General features: G+C 37.0%; 1 protein-coding gene across 2 annotated transcripts in view; it reads left to right on the top strand.

Moving 5' to 3' along the window:
* The window catches only part of POLD3 (DNA polymerase delta 3, accessory subunit), a 69,738-nt gene that overhangs the window by 14,064 nt on the left and 33,876 nt on the right, over positions 1-21,798 (top strand). For both annotated transcript variants that reach the window (XM_044668140.1, XM_044668142.1), the window contains exons 4-7: positions 8,199-8,238; positions 10,353-10,485; positions 17,609-17,864; positions 19,484-19,556. In XM_044668140.1, coding sequence (XP_044524075.1) covers positions 8,199-8,238; positions 10,353-10,485; positions 17,609-17,864; positions 19,484-19,556 — 502 coding nt within the window. The remainder of the gene's footprint in view (positions 1-8,198; positions 8,239-10,352; positions 10,486-17,608; positions 17,865-19,483; positions 19,557-21,798) is intronic.

The raw sequence follows: 21,798 nt of genomic DNA on the forward strand, positions 1-21,798 counted from the left end.
GTACCTAAAATCTTGTAATAAGTTGAAGCATGCTTGAATCTTAGCTTCTAATTAGTGGCTCCTGGAGAAAGCCCAAGACTTTACAGAACTATAGAGTGCTAGTTACAGGAAGATCAACAAACCCAACTTCCTTATTTGATCTCATACTTTTTGCGTTTCCTTTATTACTTTGTTTAGGTCCCTACTCAATCCTTATTAAATTACACCTTATTTCCTATCGAATTGTGTATTCTATCACCTTCCCTTCATTAGATTATAGATTCCTTGAGGGGAAGGACCCTTGTTCTTCATCATTGTATCTCTAACACTGAACCCTCCATTCACTCAGTGTTTATTTGATTACAGGTAAAGAAACCAGGGAAAGGAAGGGACTTAGCAAGTTTGCCCAGGTCCCATGAGAAGAGCCAGGAAGCTGGTGTTCTTCCCTTTAGATTACACTGCTTCTTGTGCATAGAAGTATTCTTCAAAGCTCTTGATGATGAATGGTTTAGCTTTTTAGATTAAACTTGGTTTGTTATTTATAAAATAACTTAATTTACAAAGTGCTTCATATACATATTCTCATTTGAGTCTTTACCACAGTTTAAATAATATTATTCCTATTTTTTTGCTGAGGGAGCTGAGGCCCAAAGAAATTAGAAGGCCTACCATTGATTACATAGTAAATAGAGTAGAAAAGAATGACAGGCATTGATTAAATGCCTAGTAAATGTCAGGCATTTTGCTGAGGGCTTTACAATGATCTCATTTGGTTCTCATAACAACCCTGGGAGGCAGGTGCCATTATTATCCCTCATTTTATAGTTGAGGAAACTGAAGCAGTGGTAAAGTGACTTGCCCAGGGGTCATTGTCTGAGACCAGATCTGTGTTCAGGACTTCCTGGCTCCAAGTCAAATGCTATGTCCTCTTTTTCATATAGCTGAAATTAAACCTAATTCCAAGCCCAGTGCTTTCTACTACAAAGCAAATCACTGTTATGATTTTTGAACGTCATAAATGACAACTCATCTCACAATTTCCTACTATTGTTTTCTGAAATAGAGAGGAAAGGAATGTATTATGGTGGGTCAGGGGCTAGCATCAGAGTCAGGAAGACCTGACTTCAAGTCCCACCTCTGACACAAACTGACTAACTGCTTGACTAGGCAAGCCCCTTAACTTCTCCAGGCTCTAGGTAGTTTTCTAAGACTATAAAGTGCTGACCTGTACTGATGAGAGAGTTTCCTCATCAGAGAGTTCCATATATCTGTGAAATCACTGGAAATCTTTGTCTTCTTTCTGCTCTAAAACAGTCAGGTGGCTGCTTTTGCAATGTCCAATTCACCTTTATCTTGTGAACTCTTTTTTTTTTTTTTTAAACTAAGACCGTTGGGTCATTTTCATTTTTAAAAAAATCAAGTTTTGTTTGGAATTTAATTTATTCTGGTAATGATTGCCATATTTTATAGTTGCTTATGACCTAATCTCTACCTTAACAACTATGAGATAGATTTATGCCTTTCTTTCTCTAGAGAGATGACTTCCTCAAAAAAGATGACTCCTAATGCATTTGTACAGTCTTAATTTACAGAGTTCTTCTAAATCAATTAGTCCATTCAATTTTCACAGTAATCCTCTGAAGTAGATAGGGCTGGTAGTATTAGAGGGCAGGTCACTGAGGCTTAGCCTTATGCTAAAGCCTACAGACCAAGTTAATGGCAGATTTTGGTACTAGAATCCTTAAACCTAGTTCAGTGTCACAAAACTAATAGCTAACAGGGTTAAGACTTGAATCTATGCCTTCTAAGTGTGCTTCAGTTACTGGTCAAAGTTATCTGGATCTTTCAGTGATCCATAGGTGTTGTAGAACTCATCATTAGTTCCTTTGAAGTTTTCATTGTGAGATTTAAGTATTTAAATGTGTCACCCTTTTATCACATTCCCTTCATCAGACACTCTCAACCCCACCTAAAAACCCTGTGAAATTTTTTTCTGTGAACTTAGATTTTTTTTGAAATTTAGATGCTAAGACAAACTCCAAATATACTTTCTTAATAATGGCAAAATTAATTAGGAGGGATTGTGGGAAGATGGTGTGTTAGGATGTAAAGAAGCTGAGATCTCTTACAAATATACTAGAACTTTAAAAAAGTCACCAGAAGGAATAAGGAAGAAACCCAAAGAAAAGCAGTTATAATCTCTTTTATCCAATATCCAATCCAGGACTTCACAAAAAAACTGCTAGAATCTGTGGAAGTTCTGAGTGGCTATCAGTCATAGTAGGCACATGGATGCAAAGACTGCAAGCAACATAGACCCAGAGTAGTAGGTAGACTGGACAAGACCCAGGCAGTCCCGCCTAGGGCTCAGTAGTGCAGCACCCAGAGATATAGATAGATAGGCCTGCCTAAGATATAGGAGGATACCAGGCCAGATAAACTGGGCAGCCAAAGCAGAAAGGGCCAGGGCAGCACCTAAGGAGAAAAGCACCTGGGGTCATACCAATTTAGTCGTCAAACATTTGGGCGGTGTCTAACAGAGTTGTGGTAAGGGATGGAGACAACTCTAATTTTAGGACTGTGCCAGGAGGATACTGAAAGAGGCAACACCAAAGCCCAAGATGAGCCACTAAGAGGCTAATCCAAGACCCAGGAGTTCTTTCAGAAAGTAGGATCTAGGCTCAGCCACCCCATCCAGGACTGTACAGGGCATGTGCCTATACCATCACAGAATATGGGAGGGAATAGACTTACTCAAGTAACAAGTATGAGGCCCCAATTTGGATGCTGAGGCTGTAGTTATGAGTTAAAAGAAGAAAATGTTAAACACAATGGAGAGGTACAAAGATTTCGAGAAGCATAAGAAGTAAATACAGAAGAGCAAAATAACCCTGCAACATGTAGACTCAGTAGAGCCTCTGAGAAAGATAGGCCTGGCCAAAACACTGAAGAGGACCTGAAAGACCCACAGCTGGACGAGATGAAAAATGTGATGTTAAATGAAATGGCAAGGAAAATCAGTAGATTCGAGTGGAAGATGATAAACCTTACCCAAGAATTGAACTGCCTAAAAACAAGAATGAGTCAAAAGGAAAGCAACATCTCCATGAGGCAGCAAGAAATATGAAATCAAAATCAAAAGATGGAGAAAACCAAAGAAAAGGTCACAAATGACCAACCCAGAAAACAGATCAAGGGGAGATTAATCCAAGAGTCTTTGGATTATGTCAAAATAGTGACTTAAAAAACCCTGGATACTATATTTTAAGAAATTATAAACAAAAGTCTGCCCAGATCTATCAGACTCAGAGGGCAAAGTCAAAATAAAAAGGGTCTATAATTCGCCTTTTGAAATTAACCCTCAAATGAAAATTTCCAGGAACACCATAACTAAAAATCCTGAGCTTCCATGTCAAAAAAAATTTTGCCAACAACCAAGAGAATTCAGGTACCAAGAGGCCATAGGTCAGGACTATTCAAACTTGTTAGCTGCCATTACAAAGGAGAGAATTTGAAATACAGTATTCTAAGAAGCAAAAGATAAAGGCTGGAAACAGAGAATAACATCTTACAAAATTGAATATAGTCCTGCAAGAGAAAAAGACTGATCATAAATGAAATAGAGAACTTGAAGGCATTCTCTCCGAAAAGGCCATAAAGGCATAGGAACTTGGAAAGGTAAATGCATGAATCAAGAGAAACATGAAATGGCATATAAATTTGATTGTTTGGTGGGGATTACTTTACAATGAGTTTCTTATATTCTAATGGGAGAGAAGAAAAAAAAGACCTATATTGTCTATAAGAGTCATGAACAGAGTTAAATATGATAGGCAGAAAGTCTGGGGGTAGTTTTGTTCTATTTTGATAGTCAGGAGAAGGAAAAGAGGGAAATGACTTAGTTTTTAGTTAATAGTTCACCTGTTAATGCACTAAAAGGTATATATTAGGTGAAGCATATACAAACATTGAGGAAGGGATAGGAGAAATGGGTATCCCATGAATGACAATTTTAACTGAATTAGGAAAAGGAAGGTTGAACCCATTTACTTATATGTATTCCATTGTGTGTGCATGTATGTGCAGACACCAAATTTTGTACAGAAATATCTTAAACTCTATAAGGAAATAGATTGGGGCAAGGAGAGAAGAAAGAGGTTTAAGAAGGAGGCCAGGAGAGAATAGGATTGGCAAAACAAACTCCAACTTTGGAAGGTAGAATATTAAGACTAGATTAAAAGAAAAGAGAAGCAAGAAAGATTAGAGATTGAGTGAAGTAAAAGAGAAGAAGGATGATAGATTAGAATAGATTTCTCCTGTTATAGGTTACTAGTGATAAGCAAACTCCTCCCCATTCATCTCCTCTTTTATATAGAACTGAGTATGGAGGAGAGAGAGAGGAAAAAGTACAAGACAAGATGAAAAGAAATACATAATTAACAGTCATAGTAACATGAATGACATGAGCTCACCCATGAAGATGGAAGAGTATATCATGGATTACAGAAAAGCAGAATCCACCAGAATTATTTACAAGAAAAACATTTGAAAGATAAAAACTCACTCAGAATTAAGGTAAAGGGTTGGAACAAGTCTTATTCTTCGAGTGGATTTAAAACAAAAGCAGGGGCAACAATCACAATTTCAGATAATATGATAGTAAATATGGACATAAAAACTTAAGAACAGAAATTGTTTTATGCTTAAAGGCACCATAAGTAAACAATATCAATATTTTCTAAGTATGTGTTAATGAGAACATAAATATTTAAAGGAAAAGTTAGTTGAACTTTATTTCATTCTTTTCAAACAAATCTAACAAAAGGATGAAAAAAGAAAGACATTAATGTCTTGAACAGTTAGATATGATAGATTTATGGTGATTAAGAACAGAACATAGGCAGAATAGGAACAAAATAGGAACTGAAGGAGGTTTACATATTTTTCATCAGAGAATGGCACCTTTATTAAAAGTGATTATGTAATGGAGAATTTAAAACCTCATAAATGAAGATAAGCGGACATACTAAGCATTCTTTATTCATTACAATATATCAAAAATATATTCAATAAAGGCCTTTGAATTAAGGATTAAAAAAATGAGAGATTAAACACTAATTTCAAGTAACTAATGTGTCAAAGAACAAAAAAATTAAAACAACAAAACATTTCATTACAGAAAATGGCAACAGAGACAAGATGCCAAAATTTGTGGGATGCAGCAAAAGTACTTAGGACAAAATTTATGTCTCTAAATACTTTTATCAGTGAAGTATAGAAAAAAGATTAATGAACTTAGCATGTATCAGGAAAACCAAACAAAAAACTAGGAAAAATAACATTAAAAAACCCCAAATGAACACTAAAGTAAAAAATTTTGAAAATCAAAAAAAAGCTAAACAAAATTGAAAGCAATAAAAAGTAGAAAAGAAAATTGAAGAAAAACAGAAAATAAGAATTCGCAACTATGGAAACCACCTAAAACATTCTTTTCAGACTATAGATGGGCCTAAATAATAAGATATTAATTGCTCTTGAGTGGGCCATTCCAATATGATAAAAGTTACAATGCTATCTAAATAAATGTATTTTTTCAGTATCATACCAAAGGTTTACTTTATAGAGCTAGAAAAAATATTAATGAAATTTATCTGGAAGAGCAAAGATTAGTAATTTAAAGGGAAGTGATGAAAAAAAGGGGAAAGAAAAGGACCCTAACAATTTCAGATCTCAAACTATAATACAATTCAGTAATCATTAAAATGACTTGGTGTACTTAGAGGTACAGCTAGGTAACTCAGTGAACTGAGAACGAGGCCTAGAAATGGGAGGTCCTGGGTTCAAATATGGCCTCAGACAAGTCCTAGCTGTATGACTCTGGGTAAGCCACTTAACCCACATTGCCTAGTTCTTACTGCTCTTCTGCCTTGTAACCAATACATAGTATTGATTCTAAAATGGAAGGTAAGAGTTTTAAAAAATGACCTGGTAGTGGTTAAAGGAGATTCCCTCATTCAGTGGATCAGATTGGAAACACAACATATAGACATAGTAGCATCTTGGTCTGTAAACCCAAAGATGCTAGTTACTAGGGTAAAGACTCACGCCATTCAACACAAACTTTTGAGAAAATAAGGAATATAATCTGGCAGAAATTAGGCACAGACCAATAAGCTCCAGATATATATGTGTGTGTATGTGTGTGTATGCGCACATACACACAGTTATACTTATATTTTTGAATGCAATTATGTGTGTATATCTTATATGTGAAAAGTCGCAAATTAGATAATCAAAGAAGAAAAACATTTCCCTTTTATAGGTAGGAAAGAGCTTGTTGTCAACCATGGAAGAGTGAGGAGTACAGGCAATAATATAGACAGTTTTGATTACCTAAAATTAAAAAGCTTGTGCACAAACTCAATTAGCCCATTTAAAACTAGAAGGGAAACATAACTGGGAAAAATTTTTGAAGCACATATCTTGAAAAAGTTTACTGTTCTTGTTTATACATTTATTTTTTATATTTGTAGAAATGGATATTAGATTTTTTATCTTGATATACAATACATAAAGAACTGATTCAATTAATAATGACAACCATTCTATAATAGAGAAACAAAGGATATGTATAGGCAGTTGTCAGAGGAAGAAATTTAAGTAACCATAGTGATATGAAAATAAATTCTTCAAATCACTAAAAGTTATTGAAATATAATATTGAGGTCCCATCTTCCATTGTGGCAAAGATAACAAAGGAAAATGAAAACATTTGAGGGATGTGGAAAAAGAGGCACACAAATGCACTATTAGTAGAGCTGTGAATTGGGTTAGCCATTCTAGAAGGCAATTTAGAACTGTGTATAAAAAAATATCAGTCACTAATGTAGAGGTACCGAATGAATTATACATTTGCAGATATGGCCAATTTGAGAAATTTTTTTCCTTGACTATCCAACTTTATTACGAGGATGATATTTTTATTTTTATTTTTCCCATTGGTGGTGTGTGGAAGAGAAGTGTAAATTAGGGTATCTTCCTCTCTTCTCCCTCCCAACAAAGAAGGAAAGAGGGTAAAAAAAGGCAGAAGAGAACAGAAGACCAAAAAGAATCACAGACAGAATGGATTTAAAGAATATGTGCTGAATTTATTGTATACTTAAAAAGAAAAGCAATTGCAGTTTATTGTACAATCTTTCAGTAAATATGTTATATATAAATGAAAATTCTTGTTTGTTAGGTTTAGAATGCAATTTAGAATTAATTGGTTATGGTTTTTAAAATTTGTAATTTTAAAGTAAGTCCTATAACTTTTCTTAATCTAATTTAGAAGATTCATAATAGGAAAGAATTTAAAAGGTGGTTGTTTTTTTTAAACATCCTAGTATTCAAGCCCTCTGCAGTCTGACTCCAAGCTTTAGCTTGTGCTAGTCTCTGTCATGCACTTTATGTTCCAAACTGGACTTTTCTTTGTAACTGGTTTTTCTTCCTTCTCTGCAATCTCTATCTTTCTGTCACTTGTTGTTGGAATATACGTCCTCTCCCTGCCCTCCAGCCCTATCCTAGTGTTGGAAATTCTCTTTCTTCAAGATCCATTTCAGGTGCTGCCTCCTCCAGGAAGCATGACCTCACTTATTCTTCCTTTCCTGCACTGATTTATCATTAGCTCTTCAGTGGAATTCCTCCTTTGCACTTAGCATTTTTTCTTAGATATCACAGTTACTCATTTTTCAAACATAACAGAAATGGAAAAAAAATCAGAACACAATTAGCTAATTTCCACAATCTATATTCCTTCTGTGTACAACATTGCTTGAATATATTAAATGTCTTAATAATTTTATTCCCCCAAAAGAAAATCTACCAAAGTGAGATTTATTTACAAAGTGTGCAACAATATACATTTTATAATAAATTCTTTTTAGTGTTAATTATGCCACATTATATTAGCATCCTGTCATTTGCATCATGTTTGTGTATGTCTCTTTCTCACTTCTTTCCCCTTTCTATGTCCCTTCCTTTGTTAGTTAGAATTTAAGTTCCTGCAGAACAAAGCATGTGCCATATTTATCTTTGTGTTCCTAGTACTGAGCACAGAGGCTAACACATATATTCTTAAGGCATCCATTGCTGTCTGGATATTCCTTCTCATCAGTGCTATCGAATTGTTAGAAAGGGAACCTTAAAATGTAATGGAGATGAACTGTTATTTCTTGCAGTGCCACAAGGTTGCAGTAGTGAGAGAAGATAAACTGGAGGGTAAGTGTTGGAGTTGTTAAGCAAGTTTTTCCTCTTAAGGTACCAAAATGTAGGTATCATAAAAAGCTACTTTAACATCTGCACATAATACTTTCAGCTGTTTAACTGAAGAGTTCTGTATTCTTTTTATTACCAGTTTCTCAAACCTTTTAAAATATGATACTCCATCTGCCTAACCTCACACTCTTATAACTTAATAACAGCTGACATTTATATAGCACTTTTCATCAGAAGACCTCAAAGCTTCTGATGGACATTCCAAACTACTGAAAGTTCGATGGATTTTCTTACCAGTCATTGGGGAGACAGTAGCCTTTCATCAGTACATTGTGCTCTATGACAGTTGTTTGGGAAGGAAATGAAGTAAAACTTCTCTGGAAATCCCAAATGGCTTTGTTTAGTATCATAACAAGACTCTTCTGTTTTTTGTTTTTTAAACACCAACCCTACCTAAGTAGGAATCTTTATTAACACTGAGATGTTAAGATCCTGAATCTCTGTTTTCCATCAAAACATTGGCTTTTGTCTTTGTGTAAAGACTCATTTCCTGGGCAGCTATGTAGCATAGTGGATAGAGTATTAGGTCTGGAAGTCCTGGGTTCAAGTCCATACTCAGATACTTCCTAGCTATGTGACCCTGAGCAAGTCACTTGACTCCAGTTGCCTAGCCCTTACTGCTAAGTTCTGCTTTGGGCCATGCTTAGTATTGATTCTAAGACAGAAGGTAAGGTTTAAATAAAAAAAGACTCATTTCCATACCAAACTTACCATTGTCAGCCAGAGTTAAATTTGAGGTATTGATGGTGATAGTTATTTTATTTTTTCATCTCTTTGCTTACCCTGATATTCTTCTGGTAGCAAATGCAATGTGGTTGATAGGGTTTATAGTATTTGCTAGACCTGGATGTATCTTTTTCTTTTTTTTCTTAATGTTATGGGCATGTACTGCTGTATCAACTCTACTGTAATACCTTCCTTTTTCATGAGGGTGTTAGGATCATAGATTTAGAATTGAAAGAGACCTTAGAGATCATTAAGTCCAGCCCTCTCTTTTACAGATGAATCTGAAGCCCAGAGAGATTGTGATTTGTTCAGGGATAGAAAGCGATAAGTAGAAGAACTGGATCTGAACCCAGATTTTCTGACTCTTTAGGTCCAAGGTTCTTTCCACCACACCATAGTCTCCTCAGAATCAGCTTTATGAGAAAAGACTTCTTTTATCATTCCTCGATGCTGGGCTTATTAGTCCTTTCATAATCCTACTACTCCCCTCATTGATCATTGTTAAATTTATAATAAAAATGAAATTCAAATCCAAAAAAAGAGTTCTGAGGCTTTACAAGCTATTTGTTTCCAAAGGATCATGCTTTTATGGTTTATAGCTGGAAGGGACCTTGGAGATCATCTAGTCCAATCCCTTTATTTTGATAGTACAAAACAACCCCAAAAGTGATAAGTCCCTTGCCCAAAGTGACAGAGCCTGCCATGGCTTCAGCCTTTAACTCCAGCCCTGTTTTTTCCTCCATTTTGCTGCATTCTTAAGAGTGACCCTAAAGAGAAGTCAAGGAGGGATTGTTGCTTCATTTCACAGATGAACCTGAGGTGAAGGGAACAGAATTAGCCCTCAAACCCAGTCTTCCTTGTCCTATTCTAGTCTCTTCCCACCATACCATGCTAAGCATATTCCTAGGAGACTGGTATCTCTGTGTGGAGATGAATAGATATGAATACATATTGGTTCAGGCAGAAATGACCTTCAGCAACCTTGTTTCCCCCTTAGCAGAATGCTAGACAACAAATTCTCCAGGGACTGAGGGAGAGTGAGCCCTTGGTTGTCATCATCAGTCATCAGTTCGTGTTTATTGAGTGCCCACTGGATGTGTGAGACGATAATGGCTTCTATACTGCCTGACTCACCACCACCTACCTTGTCAGAGTGGTCCTGTTTACAGACAGATGAGTTGATGTTATTACAGGGTGGCTCTTTAGCCTTTTAAAGCTGTTGGACTACCACAGACTGTGAATGGTTTCAATGCAGAAGGGTTTCTTGTTATATTCCTCTTCATGACATGAAGACTATGTATTAACAGCATGCTCTTCCTGTTGACTTGTAGCCGTGAAGTCCAGGCTGGCTGTGACTGCCAGCATCCATGTGTACAGTGTCCAGAAAGCAATGCTCAAGGACAGTGGGCCTCTGTTCAACACCGACTATGACATCCTCAAAACCAACCTGCAGAGCTGCAGCAAGTGAGTGCTTTAGACCTTCTCTGTGGGCTTCTTGGCTAATTGGTCTTGTAAATTGTTTGCACAGTGGCTCCCTCTTAGAGTGAAATGTCAGCTATGGTTAAACCCCCATTGCCTTATGGGACAGCTAGTGCCTGCTTTGCTAGAGCATTGTGAGTTTAAAAAAAAACAAACCAAAAGCTCTGTGTAAAGGAAGCCTGGATTTCCCTAGGATCTCCATACTGAAATCCCAGTAGAGTTCTTGTATGCCTCTCCCAGAAAGAACTCCACAGTTTATTGCAATATGCTACCAGGTCATTATTTACTAGAATCATAAAACCTCCAAGATGTCACAGGTCTTAGAAATGTAGAGGCTAATCCTTCCCTTGAAGCAGGAATCTCCTCTCTAGTACAGTTTTAGAATCTCTTTGTTGGAATGGTTCTGGAAGGTTATCTGGTTTAGTCCCTCCCAGAAGTGGGAATCTCCTTTATGGCATCCTGATAAAGTGGCAATCTAGCCTTCACTTGAAGGAGTGACAGGGAAACTATCTCCTGAGTGAGGCAGTCTTCTTTCACTTCTTCCTTACCCTCTCCCCCCATTCTGTTGTACTAGAGCCAAGTACCACATATCTGTTCCCTTTTCCATGGGATGATCCTCTAGATATTTGGAGATAGTAATGATGTCTCTCTAACTCCTTTTCTCCTTGTCATGTAAAGTTCATGAAATCTTTCTTCTTTTCCGATGATGGCTTTGTAAGCCAAAATGTAATTTTGAGTTTGGGCTAAATAACTAACTATAGTTCCTTCAACCTATATCTATATGGCTAAATTTCAAATTCTTTCACAATTCCAGTTGTCTTCCTGATAAATGAAGTCTTCCAGCTTCTCTTTGAACCTGTCTAGTGATGGGGAATTCAATAGCTAACAAGGTAGTTCTTTAATGGATTTAATAATCAGCATCATTCAGTACCTATTGTGTGTTGAATACATGTACTAAGTACACTGAGAATGTTTTATACTTTATAATCGACATAGTCCCTCACCTCAGTTGACTCACAGTCTAGTAGGGACATCTAATTTTCAGTCAGCCTTACTAGGAAGTAAGTTCTGTTAAGATAAAAATGTAAAAACTATGATTTGTTTAATGAAACTTGCAAAAAAAATGTTAAAACTCTGATAGGTATCATTCAAATTGAGTGATTATTGGTTTTTGAAAAGTCTTCTGCATTATAATGTGGAATGATGTGTTAGGTACCAAAAACCAGTCCCCATATTGTTAATAGTATGTCAGTAAGCAAGAAGAAAAGGGACCCAGGCAATTAAAAAATGCAGTATGCTCAGGGCCCCCTAAAATAAACAAGGCAAGTGGAAAAGTTGGTAACAGGAAGCATTCTAATGAAATTTCACTTAAGCTATTCCCAGTAGAAATATGAAAAATTTATCTTCAATAAAGAAGTTTGTATTTAGCTTTGAGAATTGTGGGTCACCAGGGAACTGACTCATTTCTAGGATTGTTTCATGTGTTTGAAGAAGTGCTATGGAATCAGGAGAGTTGAAACATTAGAATTGAGCAGAGCGTCTGTATCCTGGCTGATTTACAACCTGACTTGTTCTTTGCCCTTTTGGCATTTCCAGCTCAATCCTTAGGCTCAGAAATACAGACCAAGAAGAGAAATAGTTTGGTGCTGATTTTAATAGTAAAGACAGTTATATGAAACATGGTATCCCTGATTGAGAAATTGAAGTGTTTTCATTTTTACTTATATTAAGGGAGCAGAGTAGCCAGGAAGAATGAATGGTTATTAGCATTGCTGATATCTTGTTCTAACATTTAAATGAACAAAATTATTTTGTAAGTATTATAGGTTCTTAAAAAGTGATCTCCACATAGGAACCTTAATTACACAAGTCTTCGGAAGACTTCTGGAGCGCTAATAATAATAATAATAATAATAATAATAATAATAATAATAATAATAATAATAATAATAATAATAGCTCTCATTTAGTAATAGCTCTCCCAACAACCCTGGGAGGTCAGCGCTTCTCTTATCCTCATTTTATAGATGAGGAAACTGAGGCAAACAGGTTAAGTTATTTACCTAGGGTCACTCAGTTAATAAATGTCTTGAGGCTGAATTTAAACTCAGGTCTTCCTGACCCCAGGCCCAATATTCTGACCACTCTATTACTTAACTACTCTAGAGCTTGGAGTGGTTTTTAAAACTTAGTGGATTTTAATCCATCAATAAATCTTGAAGCCAGTCCTTCTGGATTTCCAAGACAGCTGCTACATCCATTCGCTCTTCTCCATAACTTTTGAATGATTGGCAGCTGCGGGGGACTTGAAATTGTTTGTATACTCTTTATCCCTATTCTTCTTCAAGGATCTTCATAATACTAATGGCTAATATCCTCATGATGCTGTAAGGTTTACAAAGTATTTTTTTCATAACTACCCTTTGAATGGAAGTAATGCAACCTTTTTTATGAGGAAAACTTTTTACAGGTGAGGAACCTGATACTCATAGAGCTGGAATGACTTACTCAAGGCCACACCATAAGTGGCAGGAGAGCCGAGACTCAACTTAGAGTCTTTCAATTCAGAGTTTGATCTATACTCTAAAAGTTGGGGTGAGGATGTGGGGAAAGATAGGGAGGAAGAAATCAAATGTCTTTTCATGCAGAAAAACTTTGTGACTCTAAAGGTCAACCTTTAGGGCAGGCCTGAACAGTGTGTCTCTTAGAGACTCAGTTTTCTTTAGCTTTAGTCCCAGTGACAAATTTAACCTTAATTCTCATGAACTTGGGTCTTTGTTCTAAATATTAGGAGAAAAATTTAACTCCAATTTCTTTGTTTAGTTCTATTTTTGTTCACTAAAGTTTACTTCTTTTCTGATGCTGAACTCACAAATCATCAGAGAATCTGAATTATTTCTTCTTTTTTTTAATAGGGCTACTGAACTGATAGGTCAGGAGATTGTTGTAGACTTAGTTTACCTGGGTTCAAAAAAAATTTTTAACAGGGTATGATAAAGTATCATGTTTATTCTTCTTGTGGAAAAGGTGGAGAGCTTTGGACCAGATGATTTTCTAGTGGGGTTAAGTGGCTACATTCACAACTGTGGAGAAAGTAAATTGGCTAGGCCTCAAGAGAAGTCAATAATGGCTAGATGTCAGCTTGGAAGGGTGTCTGGTGGAGCTCTGGCGGAAACAGATCTCAAGTGGTCAGTGCTGCTCAGCATCTCAGGCAGAGAGAAATAGAGATATCTTTATCTAATTTGGAGAAGAGCTAGTTAGGAGAAGTGAAGATACTGCCCAAAAGAATCCCAAAACATTAGAACTTCAGATTGAATATAAGAACTTAATTAGATGTAAGTAGTTGGGTTCAGAAAATTGATTTCATAAACAGAAGGCGGGATGTAAAGTTATGTAGCAGTTTGAAGGAGATCTGGGAATATCAATGGGCTGCCTACAAATTCATTACAAAATAGCAGCATTCATTTAAGATGTTGCATCCAAAACGTTTATGTGAACTTAGATCAAGGGAGGCAAAATTTCTGGAAACAAGAAGAGGGTTGTTCCACTGTGTTCTGACCTCGTCAGACCACATTCAGGTGACCAGGTTCGGTTATGGACATGCCATTAGTAAGCTGGAACATGACCAGAAGATAGCAACTAGAATGGTGAGGTACCTGGAGTCCATGTTATATGAGGATCGGTTGAAGGAATGTGGATGTTGAGCCCCCAAAGAGGGCAGAGATGGAGGAATTAACATTTATATAGTGCCTACTATATGCCAGGCCCTGTGCAAAGCACCATATTATGTAATTTTGTCCTCACAATAACCTTAGGAGGTAGATGCCATTATCTTCTCATTTTACAGATGAGGAAACTGAGACAGGCAGCAATTAAGTGACTTGTTCAGGGTTATTCAGTTAGTAAACATCTGAGAATAGATTTGAAGTCCTTTCTGGAAAACTCCAGTTTTAGAACACTACAATTTAGAAACTGCTTTTTTTGTTCATTTTAGTTAAGTAATTTTTTGGATATCTTTTGTTTTCACATTTGCTTAAATTTCTCATTATTCTTCCACTTTCTGCCTACCAGAAAGCCATCCTATATATTAAAAGTTTTTTTAAAGGAAAGAAAAAGAGAGGGAAAGCCCAGTAAAATTGATCAATATATTGAAATAGTCTTAAAATATATGCAGTGTTCCATACCCAAGGACCTCCTATTTCTTCAGAGGAATGGAAAACAATGTCTTCTCATCCTTTTTTTAGGGCAACATATATTCTTTTGTAATTTTTTTAGCATTTACTTTCACTTGTTTTATGGTGGCTTTCTCAATTACTTTGGAGAGTGTTTTCTTGCCTCTGCTTATTTCACTCAACATCAGTTCATGTGAATCTTTCTTTTCTTCTCTATATTCATGATCATCATCGTTTCTTAGGGCACAGCAATGCTCCATTATAGTCATGCACCACAACTTAGCCATTCCCCAATCAATGGAAATCTACTTTGTGAAAAGCTATCTTGTGGAAGAAGGATTAAATTTGTTCTTTCTGGCCTCAAAGGGCAGAGCTAGGATCAGTGAGTGGAAACTTTTAGAGACTTGGTATCAGAAAAAAATTTCTTAACTGCCTCAGGAGGTACTGGGTTCTCTGTCACTGGAAGTCTTTAAGCAGAGGTCTGGGTGACCACCAGGTAGGAGTGTTGGATGTAGGTACAACTATGTTATAATTCCTTTCACCTCTGAAATTCTGTGATACTAAGTTGGAAGGGACATCAGACGTTTCAAACATGGTGATCCTTAGCACTTCCCCTCTGTGCAGAAGGCAACTTAAAGTATAACTAGAAAATATTTTACAAAATAAATTAAAAAACAATAGCGTATGGTATATAGTGTAACTATCTATGTTAAAGCTAATTTCTATGTCTCTATGTGGTCTGTGTATGCATATATATGGTTTAATGACCTTCATTTTTATTTGAGTTTGATGCCACTGCTTTAGTCAGTCTCACCTCCAAGGTAAGAATCCTCTCTGCAGGTCTCTGACAAGCTTAATGAGAGCGAAGTGACCATTTCTTTGGGCTATTTTTGGTAGTTAGTCAGTCAATAAGTTTTAAAATTTACTTTGTGCCAGGAATTGTGCTAAATGCTGAGGTACAATGAAGGTTAGTAACATTGGTTCCTGCACTCAAGGACCTCACATTTTATTCAGGGGGACTACATGTAAATAACTATATATATATAAGGTATACATAGTGTAAGTGGAAAATAATCTTAGAAGGGACTTGTAGTGGTGGCACAAAGGGAATGAGAGGATATACTGAGAGGCTTCCTACAGAGATCAGAAATGTATTAGAAAGTTATAGCTTGTTTTGAGATAAAATCTGCCTCCCTATAACTTTCATGTGATTTTAGACTCCTAGAATTTTAAGAACCATAATAATAATAATAGCTAGCATTTGTAATGATTATAAAAAATATAGACTGATATTAAAAGAAGTAATATTTTAATTAAGGCCATGTTGGTAAAATAAAGAGTCACCTTGCGCCTGCTAAGATCTAATTCAAATTGCTCTGCTAGACCTTCTCTCCCGTAGACCACGTGCCTGACTTCTCCTGTGCCAAAGAGGGCAGCTCACCAAAGACGCAGGAAACCCAAGAGAGACAGTCTCAAGCCCAACCTCCCAATTTAAGCTACGTTTTCCGTTCGTTCACGTCAAGACCAGAAACCCGTTGAATCATGGAAAATGTAGTTTCAAAGTCCCCTAAATGTCCACAGGAAGTTTGTCATATATCTAAATATCTTAAGGCTCAAATGAGCCCCAAATACCTCTCAACGGAACCCCAAAATTCCAAATAACACATTTCTATACTCTTTATGGTTTTCAAAGCTCACTTGATCCTTACAATTCAGCAGTATTGAGTTAGGTGTTATATTTTGTCCACTTTACAGATGAAGAAATTGAGGCTTAAAGAGGTTAACCAATTGCCCAGAGTCACACAGCTAGTGTCTGAGGCAGATTTTAAACTTAGGGCTTCCCAAGTCCAGCTCTTTCCCACTGCCCCATCTGGCTGCCTCAGGTCATCTCGTTCAGCCCTTCTACAGAAGCATGAATCTTCTTAGTGACATCTCTGACATAGAAAACTTCTAGTGTTGGTGAACTTATTATCTCATGATAAGGCAACTCAGACTACTCTTGGACAGTTATCTTTAGGAAGTATTCTTTACATTGAGCTAAAATCTGCCTTTTTTTTCACTGTTAGCTGTTGCTCTTATTTTGGCCACTAGAGGCCAAGCAGAATAGATCTAATCACTTTTCTACCAACAGTAGCCCTCCATGAGATTTTTAATCTCTATTGAACATGCCCCTTCCCCATTCTGAGGTCATAAACTCTTTGCTTTTTGCTGTTGCCCACCTATCTACTGCAGTACTTTATAAATAGTAGACACTTCAAATTTGTCAAATTGAATTTTTGAATATTACAAAATTGTTGTATATTCAAAAGAGTCATAGTCAGTGTCTGCTGTAATGTCCATTTAACTTTGTATAAACCTCAAATTATTAACAATTTCAGATTTTGGTTTACTCAAATGCATCTGTATTATAGAATGCTAAACTTTAGTTCAGTAGTAATGAACTGAATATTGGTATCCTGGGTATTTTTATCCATGTGATACTACTGGTTGATATTAAGAAGAATAAGTGTAACAAATGGATATGTAGTCATAGGTCATTGGATCTGGATGACTTCGATCCCAGCTACTTCCCTTTGTATTGAACCATGAGTAGCACTGGCAAAGATATTTGCCAGTAACTTTGATGTATAATTCCTTTAGCTTCATATTTCTTAATTATTAAATCTCTATCAGATAGTTGTTACTATGGATTTAGGATTAAGAACTTAATGGAGAAGTTTAATTTCCTATCAATAGCTGCTGTGCTAAGGTTTGTTTTTATTTTTCTGGTTGATAGTCCATTATGGTTTGGGTGCTTCTTTTTCCAGAAACTGGGATAAGTAATTAGAGTTAATTGAGAAGGTGTTCTTTTAGGGGAAGGCTGAGGTGGAAAATATGGCCAAAGCTGGCTTTATGTTGTCATGAAATGAAATTAATAAAATGCTTTCTTTTCCCAGGTTTAGTGCCATTCGATGTGCAGCTGCTATCCCCAGAGCCCCTGATGAAATTTCCCTTTCAGAGAAATTTGGACAGGCTGATCCTCAGACATCAAATGAGGCCCTACCCACTGGTGGGCCTACCACCAATGGCCATGGTCCGCCTGCCACCAAACAGACATCACAGCATCCCAAAGGTATTATGGGAATGTTTGCCTCCAAACTGGCTTCCAAACCTCAAGACACTAACAAGGAGACTAAAACAGAGTCAAAAGAGGTAAGTTAGCCATTACATCTCACACCTTTGTATGATTTAGCTTGTCTTTTAACATCTTGCTATACTTAAATTTTACTATTTTTTTTACTATTTAATGATATTTTAGTATTTTACTATTTAATGATAATTTAGCACTATCAGCTTGAGCTTGATGAGGCCAATAACACTTGTAAGTTTTTACCTCACAGTGAGAAATGGGGTATAGTGAGGGACTGTGTTTGCAGTTGAGGGCCCTGAATTTGAATTCCACATCTTCCCCGGGCCAGCTATGTGTCCCAGGGAGATCCTTTACTCCTGGGCCTATTTCATCCTCTGGTAAATGGGAAGAGCTTGGATTTAGTGGTTTTTCTCTTCTTCATGTATAATCCTCTGGCTACTGGTTTTTGTTTCTTTTGAGAACCGGTTCCAGTGTCTAATCCTGCATCATTTCTCTTTCTATCAGGTTGGAATTCTCATGGATTTGCTTTATAAATGTTCTTCACTTTTAAATCTTGGTTTGTCCTTTGTTCTTCCTCATTTTAGTCTATTTAAATACATTGACTTCTAAGTGCATTAATATGACGGTAAGATTCATGATTCAGTTGGGTTCCTGTTTAGATGTGTTCCTACTACCTCATCTTCCCACTTTGTACACAACTACTACTGAAGATTTGGCTCAGATGTTTTAAACATCATTTAGAGAGAAATTTGGTTGTGTATTCGAAAAAGCAGCACTTTGGTCATACTAAGGAGATTTTGTGGAAGGAGTATTTTAAAGGCCTGGGGTTTCCATGTTGTGGACATTTTCTCCACCAGAATGGACCAGTCCCTTTGTACCTTACTGATTATCTTCATCTATTACTGGAAACTTAAAAAATGATTTTAAGAGTGGCTCATGCATAGCTAAGTCCTTTTTTGTGTAATTGTGGACTGGTCCTCACCCAGGAGATATTGAGTCTGCTTTTGTGGCTCAGTTGGACCAGACATGCAGCCTGTGCTCTATTGGTTCAGCTCTATTCAGGCCCCCCACAGTTAGCATCACAGGAGGACTTGACAGCTATAGTGCTTGAAGACTCACAAAAGGTATTCCCTTTATTATTTTCAGTTTTTCAATGGTCTTATGGAGTAGGACTTGGTTTTCTCATCTATCAAAAAGGTATGATAAATTTTGTACTACCTCCCTCATGGAGTTGTAATGAAGGACGTGTTTTGTAAACTATTATATAAGTATGAGCCACTCTTAGTGTGATCTGAAGGTTAATAGACAGTTAAATAACTTATAGTTAATAAGTGGTGGACCAGTGACTCAAGCTGAGTTCTCTGACTCAAAATCTAGGTTTCTGAACAGCTTATATATATTAACTAATTGTACCCCTACAATGGAGTACTTAGGGGAACTGGACCATTTGGAAACTTATCTCAAAGCTTTGTAGGTTATCAGAGAGATGGTCTATTTATGCCGTCTCCCATATTGAGTTAGATGGATGATTGGCCCTATCTCAGCCCTCCTTATGTTTCAGCCATCCATACTGTACAATGTCTTTAGTGTCGGAGCAGATGCTGAAGCCTGCTTCTGCATAGGTTGGATGAATTTAACACCAGAACTGTGGAACAAACTGTTTTCTTTTTTATGCTTTCAGATGTCTTCAGCAAGCAGCAAACCACCAGGGAAAGGGAATGTGATGAGCAATTTTTTTGGGAAAGCTGCTATGAGTAAGCATGTCTTTGTCTTTCTAGATTCTGCTTTTGCTAATGAATAGATTTTTTTATTGTCATTTTGACCTGTAATTTCATTGGTGTGGGGAGCTCCTTTTATGCTGACTTCCCCCACCAATACAGGTCAGCAGCTTCTCTGGAAGTTAGAGTTTTAGTGAGTTTCTTGTGGCATGGAGCAGTGATATCCCATGAGGGAGATCATATGGCCAGTGTGTATCAGGGACAGGAGTTGCTCCTAGGCTCCTCTGTCTATTACATCAGTCTGCCTCTGGGTAAGTGATTATTTACCTTTTTGGAGACGTGGACCTCTTTTTAGAATATTTAAAATGGGAGGAAACTGTAAATTTCAGTTAGAGGTTAGTAAAAATAAAGATATAATCTCTGCCCCCCCCCCCAATTCCAAGTTCATAGACTCCCCGCCTAAATCTTCCCACAAACCCCTATGCATGAATCCCAGGTGAAGAACCCTCAATCCAGACTGGCCCTTTTTCTTAAAGATGGCAATACTTCTCTTCTACATAGTTTAGTCCTTCATTATTTCCAGAGCACTTTGTTTATAGTAGCCTGGTAAAGTAATTATTGCAAGTATCGTTATTCTATTTGATAGATGAGGAAACTGAGGCACAAAGAGAGGAAATTATTTGTCCAAGTTACATGGCTAGTGTCAGATTTGGGACTTGAACCTATACTGCCTGACTCCAGATGGAGTTCACTTTCCATCATACTGTGCTGTGAATGAGATAGCACATAGATTCTTTTCCATACTACCTTTTATATTAACCAGTCCCAGTGTGAAGCAGGAAAGATATGCAACCAGCAGTTTTGTCTACATTTGCAGTTGTAGAATTTTTTTCAGGCTGTAGCTAAAACTGCCTTTTGTAAAACCTGGTGCTGTTTTTAGAGCTCTACCTTCATCTTATGCCAGGGACAGCAAACCCTAGGCCCCCATAGCATCTGACATTTTTATTATGATGCCTGCTATTCAGAATGAACTTTTGGAAAGGGAAGGTAGGTTTTTTATCCTGCCAAAGGAGTGGCTTGGATATGTTAGATTGGCACTGTTCCCATTTGTGAAGGAGGCCTCACAGTGGGTGGAGGTTATGGAATGTCTTAGACAGCAATAACTCCATCTTCTCCTGATCATAGAGTAAGAGTGGAAAGAGGTCTATGATTAGATTCAAGAGGTCCAGATTCAAGGATCAGTTGAGCGATTTAGGAATATCCTTACCCTCTTTGAGCCTTGGTTTCCTTAGTCATAAAATGGATAATAGTACTACCTACTTTTTAGGGTTGTTGTGGAGAAAAGTATTTTGTGCTATGGAAATGTGATTTTAAAAAAAACACACATGGTAGAGTTTCAAAGTTGGAAGGATCCTCTGAGATCATCTAGTGAATTTTTATTTTAAGTGCCTGAATCACCTCTATAACATACCCCTCAAATGATTCTCTCATCTCTGCTTGAACACTTCTATGCTGGGCAGGTCTGGAAGCAGTTTGTTCTGCTCTTGGACAGTTAACTGCTAGGCCGCTCTTTATTTTGTTGTACTGTAATCTGTTGTCTCCCTGATGTCTCACCATTTTTCTCATGAAGAGTTGTTGGTCTTAACAAGTAGAGGAGCCCTCCAGCCAGCTGAGACAGAAAATGTTCTATTCATGTTGAAGCGAAAATACTAGGTTCTTTTCTCTGCTTGCTTGTTTATGTATAAAATCTCATTTTTTTCCATCTTTGTTGAAATATGCCTGCCATGTAGTTGGACAGACAACTCGCCATCAGTAGGTATGCCTTAGACAGTTGATGCTGGCAGACAATGATCTGAGCCAAGAATTAAGCAAGAGGCAAGATCCAAAAGACTCAACTTTGGAAAAATGCAGAATGGTTTGGTGATCTCTAACTGTACACTGCTCTTTAACCCTCCTATTCCCTGAATGAGACTTGTGGATTACAAAAGTCAGCATTCACAGATACAGGTCTACAGGGCAGTGGAAATATGGGCAGAGGATGAATAAGAATAGACCCTAGCATGCCCATGACTTCAATGGCAAAATATATCCTTGAGGATATACTTGACTAGAAAATGGGTGGGTCATTCATGGAGCCTAAAGAAAGAGATAAAGATGTGACTACAACCTTGATGCCTCAGAGAATCAACTAGAAAGTTTTTAGGACTTTGGGTGACTCCTGTGGAGGATTTAAGGAAAGAAGGCATAGAAATCATCGATCCAGCAAAGTGTCACTGCC

The sequence above is a fragment of the Gracilinanus agilis genome, chromosome 3 (assembly GCF_016433145.1).
Source record: "Gracilinanus agilis isolate LMUSP501 chromosome 3, AgileGrace, whole genome shotgun sequence".
In the NCBI taxonomy this organism is placed as follows: Eukaryota; Metazoa; Chordata; class Mammalia; order Didelphimorphia; family Didelphidae; genus Gracilinanus; species Gracilinanus agilis.